The sequence below is a fragment of the Numenius arquata genome, chromosome 3, assembly GCF_964106895.1.
Source record: "Numenius arquata chromosome 3, bNumArq3.hap1.1, whole genome shotgun sequence".
In the NCBI taxonomy this organism is placed as follows: Eukaryota; Metazoa; Chordata; class Aves; order Charadriiformes; family Scolopacidae; genus Numenius; species Numenius arquata.
The window spans coordinates 31,043,125-31,059,919 of NC_133578.1; the positions used below are offsets into that span (position 1 = coordinate 31,043,125).

The window sequence follows — 16,795 nt, forward strand, 5'->3', positions numbered from 1 at the left end:
CAGCTATGTACTGTGCCCAGAGTTTGCATCAAGGATTTGGCCCTTTTCAAAGCTGCCCCTTTCCTATACATAAATCTTTTCACTCATTCTAGTCTCTGGTACAACATACACGAACGTTTTAGTAGTTTGTTGTAGTAGTTTGCCATAATAAAATAGCTGTATTGTCTCAAATTTCTGGCAAATTTCTATCATATTCTCATGTGGGTAATTGGCAGTGGCACTATTGGCAGTGGAACTGGCAGTGGAACTTGAGAGCTCTGGATCCCATGGTGCCTCTGCTGTAGTCACAAGTACACGAACAGGAAGGATGTAGCTCATTTATAAAATCTTGATGCAGCCCAGTCACTACATGGGGAAACAGAGTCACAATAAGAACTGCCATTCATACAAGCTCAGACCAGGTGTTCCCCTACAACAACAGGGTGTAGGAAAGCGCTACAAGATCAATGTTTCCCTTCCAGAATTATTAATTTCAGGGTGACATTTTCAAACACATTAAGTGAGGTTTTTTTAACCTTTTTTTCCAAATATGCCTAAACAATGCAAGTTTTCCAATTAGCTTGGCTGTGTTTAGTTGCCTTCTCTTTGTAGTCTTCCAACTGTGTATTTGGTCCTTTATTTTGCTGAGTTCTGTCCTTACTCTGAGTTTAATCTCACACAGAAGATAAACAAACCCAACCTGCTTTAAAATACTACCCTTTTAGGTGTGTTTCCACTTTGGAAAGAGTGTGCAAAGTGCAGTGGGAATTCCACGTTTGCATTTGAGCAATGCCAAACAATTGCATTTGCTTTGTAAACTGAGGGTGCTTTTTTAAAAAAAAGACAGCTGGCCTGAAAGTCAAGCCTTGTCCTGCCCTTACTTCCCTCACTGCCCGCCCGGACAAATCCCTCACATTGAAAGGAGTGTCACACGTAGCTCTGTGATTAGAAGATAAAAAGAGTTCTATTGAAGATGAGCCCAAGAGCATTCAGTTACAATTCCCAGCATACAGACACACAAGAAATGAAAGATGAAGAGACACGGTTCTGACACAGCTACACTTCAGAGCGCCGCCACGTAATGTAGCTCAAACACGTACTGCAACACTGAACCATGCTCCTGCGCTGCTCAGACTGCAGCCTGCCCACAGCCAGCCCGCTCCCCAGCCCAAGCAAATCCACACTTGCACATCTCAAAGAAAACGCGTTTGCACCATGGTCTGAAGAGAAATGGTGTCTCTCACCTGTTAGTCCTGGCTCTGTCACGTACTGAGCCTCCAGCACATCGAAGGTGAGCTGTACTGAAGGGTGCAAGGTGCTGCTGTTGTGCTGAGGTATGGCTTACGTTACAGATTTTATTTATCTGCAGAAGCCTGCTTGTGAGAAGCTGGCTTATGGAATAACTTTCATTACTCCTGTCAAATGGAGAAACTATAAGGAGTAAAAGTCACTATAGATAAGTTAGATTTTCTTTTTTTTAGGAGGGATTACAAGAAGAGACATAATAAATTTCACAAATGATATAAGGACAATACAATAACATTCCTATGCAATATCTGCATGGAAATTATAATTACATCTCTTACAGTGCGGTTACAGCAGATAAAAAACTGTGAGGCAGCAGACAAATTTTGAAAAGCTACCTGATGGGTGTGCAAACACAGATTCTGGAATTTCAGTTCCATTTACTCAAAACATTAGGCTTAAAAGCACGACAGGTAATAACTAGGATGGAAGCAGTGCTTGCAATGCTAAGAAAGCAAGCATTTACCTATGCATGCTCATTTTTCTTTCACCATTCTCCCAGATGAAGATGAGTTATTTGCCTTTTAGAATCAGGTTTTCCAATATTCACGGGTGGAAAATGGTATACAGATATCAAGAGAAATAAAAATAATCAAAATCACCCATAAGGAATGCACCTCACTATCCACTTCGAGATTATTTTTCAAGAGCCACAGAGGAAAAGTAAACCAGTCGGTACTAAGGAAGTGTGCAGTCAGCTAACAGAAATAAGGCAGAAGAAACTGGCAAAAAGCAATAGTAAACAATAACCCAGCAATAAACTTTTTAAAGATGCTCAAGCGTCCTGCTCTTACTGACCTCAGTGGGAGGTCAGTCTTACTGACCTTTTCCACCTTTCTGATTCTGACACTTAGGCCACTAGTTCACTTCATGCCAGGTCTGGATTCTGACACCTTACTATGTTAAATAATAACTATATTAAAAGTATGTCCAGAATGGAGGTGGCTCTCATGGGAAGGGTCTCTTCCATGCACTTGTGGCATTAGAATCGAGCCAAAATCAAAAGCCTGGTCCAATCCAAACTCAGCTGAAAGCCTCTCACTGATACCAGGTGAATTAAGCAATTCAGCAATTTGAGTAAGGTCACAAAGGTTAGGCACTGCAACGCAGCAAACACCAGAATATTTTAGAAAGAAGATTTTAATTTTTTTTGAAGAAACAGGTTTTCTGAAATACAGAATCAGAACACTAAGTAAGATTTTTATTTTAATAGAAAATTCTGAAGGATGTAGTATCTGCTCAAATATGTACCTCCACATTCTGCTGCATGTTGCTGTAACAAATTTATTAGTCGTAGCTCTCGCTATGGACAGATGGTTCCTACAGCAAAAATATAGAAAAATAAATCGGATTCAAGTCTAGAACACCTGCAATTTTTCATATGCAAAAAAATAAATCCAACTAGTCATAGAAAAGTGGCTTATAAGGATGGAGAATAGGGTTGTGCCATGACTATATACATTCAGAACTTAAGAAATGAGCATTTTTCCTCAGCCTCATAAAAATAGTTTGTCAATGAAAAATACCAATATGTAATACATTTAATACAATTTATACTTGAATTTAAAGATCTCAGATTATGGAATAATAAGCTAAAATCAAATGTACTGCTTTTTCAAATGTTCTTGTATATAACAACATTCTCTGCGTATACAGTGTGCATGCATGTACGTGTGTATACACGCACAGAAAGAAAGAGGTGTATAGAGATTTGCTGAAAAATTCTACAAGATTTGATCTCATTGCAGATCACAGCATACGGACTTTCTGGGATCCTTCTAACACAGGCTGCTCTAGAAAACAATAATGTGGAATAACCACATATCTACAACAGATTTTTGCTATTATGAATTTAATTATAAAATTATTTTTCCAATCTAGATTTCATTTTTCTAAGAAGTAAATGCTGCTTTGGTAAGATTCTGTACTGTCATGACAAAATAACTGTGAACATATTGGGCAAAGCCTTGAAGGTATGAATTGATTTTGGTAATTAGTAAGTAATAAAGATACCGACAAGTTTTAAGCAGCAACAGATTTAAAATGACTATGTTCTGACTTATTTTCTTCACCAACAAGCATCTCGAGCAAGAAACTAAAATGAAGAGATTAAAATTTCTCTGCCTGCTGTCACCGTGACATTTTAAGCCACTAAAGTCACAGCTGGCACTGAAAGAACAGTGGCGTCAGCAGAGACCTCCATCCTTGCAGGACATAAATTGCATTGTGACACCCTGCCGACACTGCCTTGGAAAGGCCTGTGATGCGCCGTGTCTGGTGTATGATGCTTTCGTCGGGTCTTTTCTGAATGTGTTGGATTCTCTGTGGTCCTTGTAGCTGTGGATTGGTCTTGATTTTTCATAGCTCCTTTATTTTTAGATCTGAAGCTGTTATGCTGCTGTCTTCTGTGTTCAGACCTGGAACCGCTCTTTACATTATTTTGATCTGCCTCATTACTGGCAGCTTGTGACTTAAGAGATCCATTGAGCCGGATGTTTTGGTGCTGTGGGTTGAATCTTCGCCTCTGGTTAGAAGGCCCATTCTACCCAGAAAGAAATTGGATAACTGTTAGGTTATCTGAATCCTTCCAAGAGGACAAGAAATACAGCAGTCAGAATTAACCAAAATTGCAGAATAAAATTTTCAGTGTAACTAGGAGAGGGAAAACACTCTACATCTGAGTAGCCTGGAAGTATAGATGGCAGGTTCGCCGCTGACGCCAAATTAAAATCTGCCATGATTCAAGAGAATACAGAAAAGGGGATGAAATACTAGACATCTCAACAGCAGCAGTTAAGAAGCACTGAAGAACTTGATGCTGACTGATTTTTTCCAAGATCACGAGCATATGTTTCTTAGTAAAGTATTGTGTAATTACTAAAGCAATACTGCGGAAGAACAGAAATTCACATGTGAATTAAAGTCAAGTTAAGAATCCACATAGTGGGAGAGATGTCCATTGCAATATCTTGCTCAGAGGAAGCTTTGATCCTTAGTGGGAAGTGGCTGAATTGCTTTATTTGCATGACTGCCTGGGACAGCGGATTCCATGCTATATGCACTGACATAACTCAATGCTCCTACCTTTCCCTTCAGGCACCTACTTGAGCCTAAAATCCCTACTGGACAAAATTCAAACCAACTTCAGTGGCAGCTTCACCCAAGCAGAACAGTACAAGGACATTCTAAGGTGCTCTTATAACAAAACAGCTAGCAATGTAGCACAATACTATAAGCTGTATTATACAGCTTCTGAAATAATATGCTTTTAAACCTGGCAGGATTCCACTTTCAAAGTCTATCTAATAATCATGCTTCAACAGCACATCAACTGAACGTTTGTCAAGGATCAGGAAAAAATGTTTCGCAATTGTAGCATGTAGAGCAATTAGCTATTATGGAGGGCTTTCCTTTTTCAGTCTATTAACTGCCACTAGTCACTTCTGAACATCAGACAGTGGTCTTTGCTGATATGGCATTTCTACCTTGTATATTCACACTGCCTTGAAAATGAACCTGGAAAATATATACTTGCATATTTTCAAAAATTATTAATTAAATACATGGACTACAAAACCAATATTTGATTTCGTATTAACAACTTTTAATACTGCATATTTTTCTGAAATTTTTGAACTAATTTAGTTTAGTTCATAACTGGTTTCTTACCTGCTTGTTTGTCGGGATTCCTTGGGAAGAAGATTCTGTAGGACTGGAAGAAAGATGACCTTGTACTTTAGTGCTGGCTGTTTTGTTATCAGAGTTCTTGGAGGACTTCCGTGTGTGTGTATTTTGCTTGCCAGTTGTTACATGCGAGGTCATAGAAGACAGCACTGAACTACATGGTGTTCTTGAGGAATAGTTGTTCTTTGGGTGAGAAACTATGGAAAAAAAAAAAAAGTGTTCTGTGTTATCAGTTAAATGATCAACATCTAAACATAGGGTTGTATTCTTACTCTGCTTACAGTTCATTTGGTAGCATTGTTCTAGCTTTACTATAGATAATAGATCATAGTGTTTTACTTCTGTGAAACTGCCTCATTGTGAAGCAATTCTGGAGACAAAAGAGCCAATGTGGTGGAACTGTGCTAAAACTGGAAGGAGCCTGGCAGAAGGCTAGGCTCTGCTCATCCAAGAAAGCTTTCCAAAATTCCTGGCACCTATTGGTTTGCTTGTGAACTTTTAACCAGTTGAGCTGAACACATGTGCTGCCAGGACTGCCCCACACTGCTGCCCTATCAGTACTGCTCCTAACGGGAGTCTCCAGGCAACAAAGGAAGAAACAGGAGAAGGAAGTGAGCCTTACGCCAGTAACTCTCTCGACTGCTTGAGGTCAAAGGAAGTTGTGCCTGCAGACACCACGGACTATTTGATTCCAAATTATTCTTTGATCATGGAAGGCTGAAGAGGCTGCTGTTTGCTGTCTATATATGCACTAGCTACAACACAGGTAATAGCCATGAAAGCTTCCTTAGTATGTCTAAGTATTTTTTAAGCAGAAAGAAAAAAAAAAAAAAAAAAAGTCTAGTGCCTGTTGCTTTATGGAGAGGGTTAACAAATGTTCTGCTGTACCATGGATATCTACAAAAACTGGAACTGAATGCAATGCACTCATCCACTTCATGTAGGTCGTGGCAGTTGGCACCATCAGGAACAACTATGGCTCATATCTCAGTATATTCCCGCTCCTTACTTCTTAATATTTTTAGACTGCCTGGATGTGAAATGCACCAAACAAATCCTTGATTCCTACCTCTCTGCATTTCCACAAGGTATTCAAGCCACCTGTTTCTGTATAATGGCCTCTAACCAGTCTCCAAGAGGACTCTGAGGCTGCTGAAGTAAAGTTACTGATCTTAATCTGCTGTTCTGATTATGGAATTTTCCAGGTTCCTTCTGGTACAGATGACCAACCAGAAGCTCACTTTAGTGAGACACCTGTTGTTTTATTTTAGAGGTACTTCTATTTGTTCACTTTTAGTACAGAGAAAGAAGATGCAAAATAATTTTAGCAACTGAGCATCATCTGTTAGGTTTTCTTTTGAGGCTCTTTTCACTTATGCCAACATCAGCTATTTCTCCCACTAGGTGTCCTCTTCAGAAAAACAATGCAATGATCTGCACAATGAACTGAATTTTCTGTCCTAAAAGTTCAGCGAGGCTGGCTGTCACTGAATTCTACTGCTCTCTCGTCGAAAACAGACTGCTGTACATGCAAGCCCATATAAAAATCCAGATGTGTGCCATAAAAAAAGTATTTTTGACAAAAAAGCTGTACAAGGAAGGGGTACAACCCACCATCAGGTATTCTGGGTATATGTCACACCAATTATTTTTGTTTCTTCCTGTCCTTCATTGTGATGCTGCCTACCACCTTCTCATGCTGGAACATGACTTCCATTGCACAAGCTCTGTGGTTTTGGCTATTGCTTTCGTTAAAGCCCTCAGTAGCGGCTGTTGTTAGGTATAGGCCTGGTATAATCTCTGTTGAGGGGTACTTGCAACTCCTAGCAGGCCACGGGCCTCATTGTGAGATGCTCCAAACCGGAACATCTTTTGCACCGAAGAGGTCTTATCAAAGACATGCCAACAGCACGAGTTGCTCATCTAAGGTCACTGAGGGCAGATTAGAGTTGAGCTCTTCAGACAGCCAGTGCACTATCAGTCATTTGTAAGATGGCACTGCTTCACTGCTAATAGCTGTTCTTTTGACTTCACTGACCTGATTTAAGCATAGTTTGATACTGTTGAAGTAATGTTTTACTGAAATTAGGTATAATTAACTTGCAGAATTAACTGCAGCTGGAAGTTATTTAGGAAAGTAGTTCAATGAGTTTAAAAAAAATGTCTATGATCATATCAAAGGCAGCTGTGGTTATATTAGTCAGGACAATCTTTACAGAATTTTCAATCTCTTCAGCTTCAGGTTATGAGATAGAGTCTATGAGGTGACCGTGAACAATTAGATGCACTACTGGGAAGCTTATGCCTTCTTTTGAAACATCCTGTGTTGGCTTCAATGAGAGACAGGATTCTTAGGGTCTAATGAATTAAACTGGTTATGCCTCAAAGGAGTCAGTTCTTTAGCTGTGCAGTCAGAGGATCTTACTGGCAGATCGTGTGATATTTTTTCTTTTTATTACTTCTAGTAACTCCTTGAAAACATTATTTTTCTTCCTGAAGTTGTTTTCCTTCCACCAAGAGGCACTAGTTCAGTGTTGTGTTAACAGTTGTTCTCCTAAGTGATGGTACTGAAGGGATATCATGGGACAGGGTAACATTTGGGGCAAAGCACTATAGCATTTACTTTTTTTGGGGAAAAAAAGCACGACAAAGATGAGAAATAGGCTGTCTTGTATTCTGCAACAGAGACGTGATACTTGGAGCAGAAAATGAACTCGAATTTCCAAGCAGAAGGGCAGATGATTCAGAAACAGAAACATTTGGGGCTGCTATTAGCTCCTGAAAAACTGAATGAATACTGTTACAAAGCTGGGGAGTTACTTCCTAGCAGAAGAGATCTGAATTGGTCTCATAACATTAGGCTCACACAGAGAAGCTTCCGATTTACTAGTTATTCACAAATTTCTGAATTTGAGAGTTCCCCAGAGCTGACTTTTATTGGCACTTGGAAATCCTGTTTAGATGGAAAACTCCAATTGATCTAAGTAATACCTGGAAACCTCTGACAAAGAGGGTGCTGTGCACATGCAGATGGACTGTGCAGCACATGTACAGTGAGTCTCACGTGTTGCATACTGTAAAGTTGACTTGTGTGTGTTCAGCAAGCCTACTGCATCCAGACACACCATTCATGTCAGGCTTGCTGCATGCACACACACACTGGCAGTGCACACAATGTTATTTCTGCTGGCATTTCCTGAACAAGTATGTGGCACACTATGTTCTGAGGACTTCGGTGTGAGAAATCACCAGCACTTACTTTCTCCACAGAGCTGAATTTGGGTCTTCAGCTGTTCTGTATCACAGGAAAATCGGGCAGACCTGCCCAGCTCTTCATCGTATTTCCGTTCACTCACAAAGTGCTGCAAAAATACAGACAAGTTAACAGTGATTTGCATTCTGAGCAAAGACTATATGGATGGTACAGAAACCAGTCAATACTTATCCTAAGTTCACTTTAAGGCGCTGCAAACACTTGACCATGCCCTATAGACAGGATCTCTACGCAGAACCAAGTATTTTTCCATCCTTACCAAATTACATGTCTCACAGCCCAGAGATGGGTAGATCCCTCTCCTCCTTGGGAAGCGGGCCATTTCATCAGAGTATATGTGTTTGATCACTGAACCTGAAGCTATCAGGTTGAATTATTAACTCTCACAAATGATACACAAACAGCAAAAGTTCCCACTGCTCCACTTATGAGGGAATAGTTTACACTTCTCTGGGAGCATCTGTACGCTGCTCAGAGGTGCTATAATGCTTAAGAAGGTATGCTTTCCCCTTGGAAAGCTAGTTACCTTTGGCCCCTAGGAGGAATGAACAGCCTGGCATGTTAACGTGACAACTCTTTCCTGGAATTTACACAAACAACTAAAATACCCAAACAGAAGTGAATGCCTGACCTTAATTTCAGCCCTGAGTTCAGACAGTTGTGCTTCAGCCATCTGACTGGATAGGTCTGTCAGCCTCTTCAGCTCCTCAGCTTTCTTCTGCCGAGCAGTCAGGATTTCCACTGCCAAATACCAATAGCCAATAATTAATGCTAGGAAGGTAAATTGCTTTGTAAATCACTACTCTTTGGGCATTAGCACTGTACATCACATGTGAGACACACACACATCTCGGACCCCTGACTTCAACTGACTTCCAGTGTGCTGCTGGCACAGATTAGGTCGATCAGTTAAATACTGAACTGCCTAACATTGAAAAAGATCTTGAAATGGGATAGCTGTCAGAAAATCAAAGTTAAACCAGTCCTTCAACGTTTACACAAACAGGGGCAGAGACATGTTGCTTTGAGTTTTTCAGGGCTTTATCTTAAAGCACAAAATCAGGGAACTTTCCACGGAAACATGGAAAGAAGAATTACATTAAGTCAACAGGCTGTTTCTGAAGACACGCTTTATTTTATTTACACAGGGGCATTTCAGTTCCTCTGGAAAAAAAAAAAAAAAAATCTATTTGTATATAGTTTACATTAAAATCACTGGCATTGCAATTTTGCTTTCAAGTACAGGATATACACAGTTGCCTTTTCTACAGTAAAGCAGTATTACAAAGGCCAGCAGTCTTTATGAAAAAATACTAAATATTCACTACTGCCTGTCTTGCATACTTTATATAAGGAAGGGGTGAATAGTTATGTTCTTATAGGGAAAGACTAACCATGAACCACAAAGCAATGGTCCACTTACATGCAGGATAATACGACATTACAATTTAAAATTAAATATGTGCAAACTCTTATTACCTACATAGTGACTCAATGTAAACCCAGCAACTGATTAATTGGCTGGTGGGATCAGCACGTAAGGCAGCGAGGAAAGATAGTATCAAAATGCAAAATAATAACCATCATGATCTTTTGACTAGAGCTTATGCTTATACAGTCAGGGTGAGTGGTAGTTGCAAACTATCCTAAAACCAGACTCCATTACAGATGTGGAGACTTTGGCTACTTTGCCTTCTTTTGCCTCAAATTTCCAGAGCAGACTTGGGAAGACACATAATCAGCTCATACTTCATAAAGCCTTTTTTTAGATGAGAATTAATAATATTTCACAGAGAGTTTGTTTCTCAACCCATTATCATTTATTTAATCAGATGGCACCTTCTTTTGTAAGTATCATAGAATAGTTTGGGTTGGAAAAGACCTTTAAAGGTCATCTAGTCCAACCCGACCTGCAATAACAGGGACATCTTCAACTAGGTCAGGTTGCTCAGAGACCTGTCCGACCTGACCTTGAATATTTCCAGGGATGAGGCATCTACCACCTCTTGGGGAAGCCTGTTCCAGTGTTTCACCACATACAGCATGGTCCAGCAGACACAGGCAGCTGTGGCTGCACAGCTGTGTGGGAGCAGCTACATAAACCATATGATAGAGGAGAGCGTCTCACACAGGGCAGGGAAGGCAGTGGGTGCCTACAGTTCCATTATCCCTGTTGGTAAATCTGTGCCTACACTATTACTTATGCTAAGAACAGGTGTCTATCTATCTCCCTAGCTGATCTTTTAAATTAGTATTTGTGGAATACAGTCTATAAATCTGAGAAATTTTTATCAGATTAAACAAACAGTTTGCTGGCTGTTTTACTTTGTCCAATAGTTTTGCTTTATTCCTTATTCTAGGTAGTGCTAATATTGCTTCTCCCCAAGGTCAACATCCCGTTCGCTGAAGTGACTGCCCAAACCATATGATCTCATCTCATACTGGCACTTATCTCCGTGAGATGTCAGCCAAATACCCATTTTAAAAAAAAACACCCCACCTGAAATTATCATATTTGGAAATTTTCCCAGTATTGACAGTAAGAATGAGATTACCCACTGTAAAACAGTCCTCCAGTGCAGCAAAAAGATGTGAAAATAAATAATAATGTAATGTAAATTACAATGTAAATCTTTGTTAGTATGTTACAGTCCTATAACAACTTTCTGCCTAAAGTTCTGAAGGCACTTTAGAAGCCTTCAACAGCCTTGAGAGACAGCAGAAACTATATTGTTAAAGACAGGTACAGAGACCATCCAGTGTCACAACTGGAGCTGGCATGAAAGCAGAGAAATGGAACCTGCCATGTGCAAATGCAGCACTTTGCATGCCTGTAGATAAGAATTGGGTTTACTTTCCACAAAAATTACTACTATACCTGGCCAAGATTAATGAAGGGGCCCTATGATACCATCAGCCCTGGATGGTGGATTTCCTAAATGCAATTAGGGCTTAGATCCATGTCTGCTGACATCAATAGGAATTTTACCACTGGTTTTCCTGAGAGTGAGTGCATGTCCTGTAGCTGATTACAGCTACCTGGTCTCTGCAGGTAACCAAAAAGCTGCTGGTATGTTTCCATCCACAACTCCTCCCCAGAATAACACAGAATTCCAAACCTACTTCTGTTTCACATTAGTACTAGCAAAGATCCAAACACAAACTAATACCAATCTTTGCTGTAACAACTCATACCTTTCAGTTTCCACACATATATAACTGCAAGAGACTTAGCTAGCAACAGAGGATTCAGATTATTTTTTTTAAATAAAAATTTTACTAGTATACATTTGTGAACTAAGTGAGAGTTCTAAATGCAAATGAAGCATTCAAAAATGTTACATATATTTGTGACCCTCTTTGGAAGGGCCTTAAATTCACAAATCAATAAAAGGATTGTATGCCTACACAGCAGTGATATTTTCATCTGCCAGACAAAGTATCATTCTAACAATACTTCGGTTATTCTTCAGTTTCTTGCTTAGTACTCCCTATTGAAATACAACCCCTTGATTCCTGTGCCATGAATACCGGATGTCAGACTGGGTATAAGACAGATATTGTAGTATCCTAATACACAGCTCATCTTGGTTTTTTTTCCCAATCCAGACTATATATACCTTACCTATGCAAAAAACAGAAATGACACGAAAGTCTGGAATCATATAAACTCCCACAGATTATTAAGAAAAGAGATTCCAGTAAACAGCTGTTTTAAAATTTTTATTATTGTTCTAATTCATAAGCTTGATTGCTATCCCTTAAAGCTATGCAAGGCCACACAATAACCTATTCCCCTAGTAATTTCCACTACTCTAACTCATATATGTAATATAAGCAAGAAAACAGTGATTAAGAAATAGAAATGAAGTAATTGGCAAACCACAGAAATAAGGAAAAAAAAAAAGGAGGGCTCAAAAAGCTCTAATAAGTCGAAGGAATAAATCATTTAAATCTAACTTCATATGAACTTGGGGTTTACCTTAATTTCATAATATTGAAATTTTGGTGCACAATCCTTATAGATAGAAACTATGCAGAAACTATGCCAGAACATCAAAGACTTATTTGATTGTATACGTATACAATGAAAAATGCTGGAATGCTGCTAACCATATTTACGTACTGTGTAATTTTCTGCCAAACAAAACAAATGTTTCCACAACTACTCCAAAAGTTCCCTGCATATTTTTTTTTACTTACTGGCTTCTTCTTTAACTTTATCCATTTCTGCCATTAATGACACTTCTTTGTCTACGATGCTAAAAAAGAAAAAAAAAAAGAAAGAAAAAAAATAATCATAATTTAATCCATGCAAGAACTCCATCAAAACCAAAAGCTATAACTACACAAAGACTTCAGGCCTTAGTTATGGGCAGTTTTGAAATTAATAAGACTTAAAAAATGGAAGCTGAAGAAATAGCTAGCCAAACTGACTACAAAAAATTAGTGATATTCAGTATATGCTGATTTACACAAAGATCTCACAGGCCTGCCCATGTGTCTGCACAGATGTGGAAGTCACTCTGATTTACCTCTTCAGCACTGCCTGGGCACAGCAATCCTCAAATGACTAAACAGTTTCTTTCCTAATTAAGCCAGATATACCATTGCTGCTACCCAGGTTAATACACCTTAGGTCTCAGTGCAATATTATGAATAATACACAATTAAAGCCGTATGGAAAGAGGTCCTTCTCTTCCTTAGAGACATTCTTTCAAAATATGTCAGGGTAAACAAGAAAAGGGTTTGTGATGTAAATAAGCATTAGTGTATCGCCATAACACAAATCAGCTTCCTCCTCCCCCCTCCATGATTCTCTCCAGGACCGGGAAGCTGTGGTTCCACTTCTTCCTGGCCTTCCAAAGGCCTCGCGTGCCTCTCTCACAAATCTCTGGTGCACAATCCCTGCCAGTGCTTTTAAGCTGTCAAAGTGCAAACTAACCAGCTGGGTCTACAGAGAGCAGATAGTGGATCTGGTACACTATTCACATCATCAACCCAACAACATCGTTCAGTGAAACACCACCACTGCAGAATGCTGTCCAGTGGATAGTGTTCTGGTGTGCCACTCCATTTTCCCCTCACTATACTATTCTTAGTCATGTTCATGTTTAATAAACACCACCAATGTTAATGTTTACGCTTGCATAAGTGAGTAAACTCATGCAAGGTGAGGGGAAATTGCAAAAACTAGGTCAGACACCAGGAGTAAATCCAGGCATGCGCTCAAAGGAATAGTGAAGTTCTCAACCATTTCAGTAAAATCATCCTTAAACATAAGATTTTGTATTCAGTGAAGACACTGAGTTTATGTGAACTAGCTTCCATCGGAAGGAAGATGTTATAGAAAAGTCAAGAACAAAACAATTGTCTAGAATGTCCTTCACAAGAAAGGAAAGATCCTAGAGAGTTCAGTGGGCAGCAATCAAAGACAGAAGACTTACAGAGGAGAGAAGGACTGACAGGTTGCTAACTAAAACAGGGAAAGATCAGGGAGCGGGCAGCGTGTGGAACACATGGCAGACGTACCACTGACTCAACCACAAATTTACCAGCTAGAATGTGTTCAAGTGCCATGCAGCCTTCCTTGAAATCTTCCCATAAATTAACCAAGCTCATACAGGAGGTTTGCAACAGAAGTCCTGCGGAGTCCTGCCTTCGGGTTTTACCAATCAACCATACCACCTTTCGAGGAGGAGAGGCTACTACCTTTACGCTGCCTCCCAACAGCCAACAGAGAAGGAACGAAGCAGCAGGCTGATGGCAAAGGATGCAGCAAGACAATAAAATTGCAGCGTAACACATTTTTCTGTTTCATACATATAAACAAGATTGAAAATACTGTTTTGGCCTGCCAGATCAATTTAGTGTTACCTACACACCAGAGGAAATAAAACAGCAGGGTTTTTTACGGTAGAGCAAATCAGTTAAGAGGCATACACTTATAATGAAAGGACACACTTGTTCCAGTTGGCCCTCAATATTCTCCAGGCAAAAGCATTAAGCTTGGACTTCAAATAGGTAGGTGATGATTCCAGCTTGCTAATCTAAATAGTAATAGCTTTTCAGAATTAATCAATTTTCAATTAGCTTTTGTAACTACATGGTATAATAAACTTCCTCAGCTTTCACAGCAGGTGGCTGAAATGAGTCTTGTTTCACCTGTTTCTATCCTCCACAAAAAAGAGATTTTAAGTCTTTAGCATTTTCTCCAAAATGTAAAAAGTCTGCATGTTTTCACTTTTGTTGCCTCCATTACAGAAGTGCCTCCCTAGTGTACTACACAGGTTATACAAATATAACCTTTTGGCTGGAAAAAAAACATTCAAACAACAAGCTCACAACAGCAGAGCCCATCATAACTGCGTTTTGGCCCAGTTCATTCCATGACTGTCCTCTCCCCAACTCCAACACCAGATTCTTGCTAAACTGCTTGGCCCTGAACATTTTATTTTGATGCCAAATAAAAACACTTTTAATATCAGAATGAGAACAAGGCCATAGCAGTCCTATATTTATCATATTTTATAGTCAGATCTTGTCTGTTACTAGACAGTTTTCCAATCCTAATGTTTTAGTGTGGTCTCTGATGAACATTTCATCATGCGTTTGGATGTTGTAGTAGTAGAGGCCAGGACTCTGACGAATTTGAAGGAGAACAACCACCTGAGTACTTCCTTTGTAGCTGCAAACTAACAATGGGAAAACTAAAGAATAAAACAAGAGAAAAAGTGTTTGGTGCCTTTGTCAATATGAGACTAGTTAATGTGATAAACTAAGCTTCTTTAATATACAGATCTTCATGGGGTTGCCCTTCCCTGAAGACAATGCGGCTATACTAACTTATACCAGCTGAGGACATGGACTCTCTCTGTCTCAACAAAAGGAAAGGAACACACTAATTCTCACCTTGAAGCGTACAGCCACATTTCTCAGTTTAGAAATCATGAACTACCATATGTCATGGAATAATGGGGGAAATGAATGGTTCTTTAGAAGGCCAACCAGTGCTAGGAAATGCCACGTTTCTTCTTAGTTCACATAAGTGTCAAGTATTAAGAAAACGGAGCAGGAATCAATTAGATTCCTTTTTAGTCACATAGAGCATTGCAGTGCAAAACTGACCAACAAGAACTTGGCAAAGTTATAAACACAAGAAAACAACAGAAAGCTGGAAAACTGGACTGGAAATAAAAAAAAGAAGAAAGACAAAACAATTACAAAAAGAAAGCTAAATGCTAACATATAGAAGGAGAAAGAACACTATGGAAAAATCAATGGATTGAATCTTGTCATTTGTTCCTGCTAAGATCCCACTATTTTCACATGAAGCTCAGACAGCTGAACAGCTTCTTAGCTTACTGAGAAGTTTAACTGTTTGTAACGTATTTTCTGGAATAATGCCCTACTCAGCCTCAATAGGATGCTCATGATCAGGTGACAGTGCTAGCTAGAACTACTCAAAGCTCAGCTCAACAATACCTACTGGGAATGCATTTTCTTTCAATGCTCCTCAGCGCTCACTTGATACCAAATGTTGTATGAAGGTGGTACATTCCAGCGCACAGCCTGCAGCCATTGGTGTGCTGTGGAGAATTGGATACTGACTGCTACGGGAACTTTTCGCACACTCACACATCACCAGATTTGGGCTCTAGCAGAGCAAGGAACAGAATGCATTTCAGATCTAAAGACACCTCAGGGAAAATGTTCTGCTAATTCTTTCCTCTCTACTTAGGCTGTTTCTCTTGGTTCTTCTACAGAAGCCATCCCTTCTCTTTCCCTCCAACATCAGCACTTGAGTACGTTCCATATACCATTTGAGACTCCCGTGACAAACACACAACTCGGCGCCGCAACTTCTCTCCCTGAATCTACCTGAATCCATGCCCTAATCACCAGTCCATAGGATCCCCTGCTGTAGTAGTATTTGTTAGTTCTGTTACAGGTGTTCAGCTTTTTATCATAAATTTATAACACTCACTGGAGCAAATACTGAGACTCAGATCTCCTCCCCCATTGACAAGGCTCAAGGACAGGTCTGAATCAAGTGAGTCTTACACTCTGTGACTGATGCCAGAGCCAAAACAGAGTAACATTACTACCTCTTTCTTTTCTGTCTCCCTTTACCACACCTCTCTCCTGAAAGGACTGATTCTGTTCTTCTCTTACCCCTCACTTTTTCAGTATCAGGGCCTGGGTACCAAACTCTAGCCATCAGCATTGTATCATTGTTCACTGCAGGTGATTATCTGTAGTTTGGAGCACAGGACTCAGCACTGCTTGGGTTTAATATCCAGATGAAATTTTGAGGTGGGGTTCAGGAAGGAGACAATTTTGTTGAAAGAGCACAGCAAGGCAGAGGCTTAACGTGCAAATGGAGCCAGGACACAGCCAGTGCTTGTGCTGTAGAGATACGAGATGCATCAGGAGAGACAGCAGCTCTCTGGGATTCATTTTACTACAGCCATTCTGAAGGTAAGAGCATAACTGTCCTATTCCTGGTTAAACGGACAGTACTTGTGCCTTGGACTTAATGCAGGCTGGCAG

At 39.8% G+C, this 16,795-nt stretch overlaps 1 protein-coding gene across 2 annotated transcripts in view; it reads right to left on the minus strand.

Moving 5' to 3' along the window:
• Positions 1 to 1,458: 1,458 nt before the first annotated feature.
• Positions 1,459 to 16,795, minus strand: part of SPATS2L (spermatogenesis associated serine rich 2 like) — a 157,848-nt gene continuing 142,511 nt past the window's right edge. For both annotated transcript variants that reach the window (XM_074144852.1, XM_074144851.1), the window contains 5 exons: positions 12,446 to 12,504; positions 8,874 to 8,983; positions 8,228 to 8,330; positions 4,954 to 5,165; positions 1,459 to 3,826 (listed from right to left, as the gene is read on the minus strand). In XM_074144852.1, coding sequence (XP_074000953.1) covers positions 3,428 to 3,826; positions 4,954 to 5,165; positions 8,228 to 8,330; positions 8,874 to 8,983; positions 12,446 to 12,504 — 883 coding nt within the window. In that variant the 3' untranslated portion in view covers positions 1,459 to 3,427. The remainder of the gene's footprint in view (positions 3,827 to 4,953; positions 5,166 to 8,227; positions 8,331 to 8,873; positions 8,984 to 12,445; positions 12,505 to 16,795) is intronic.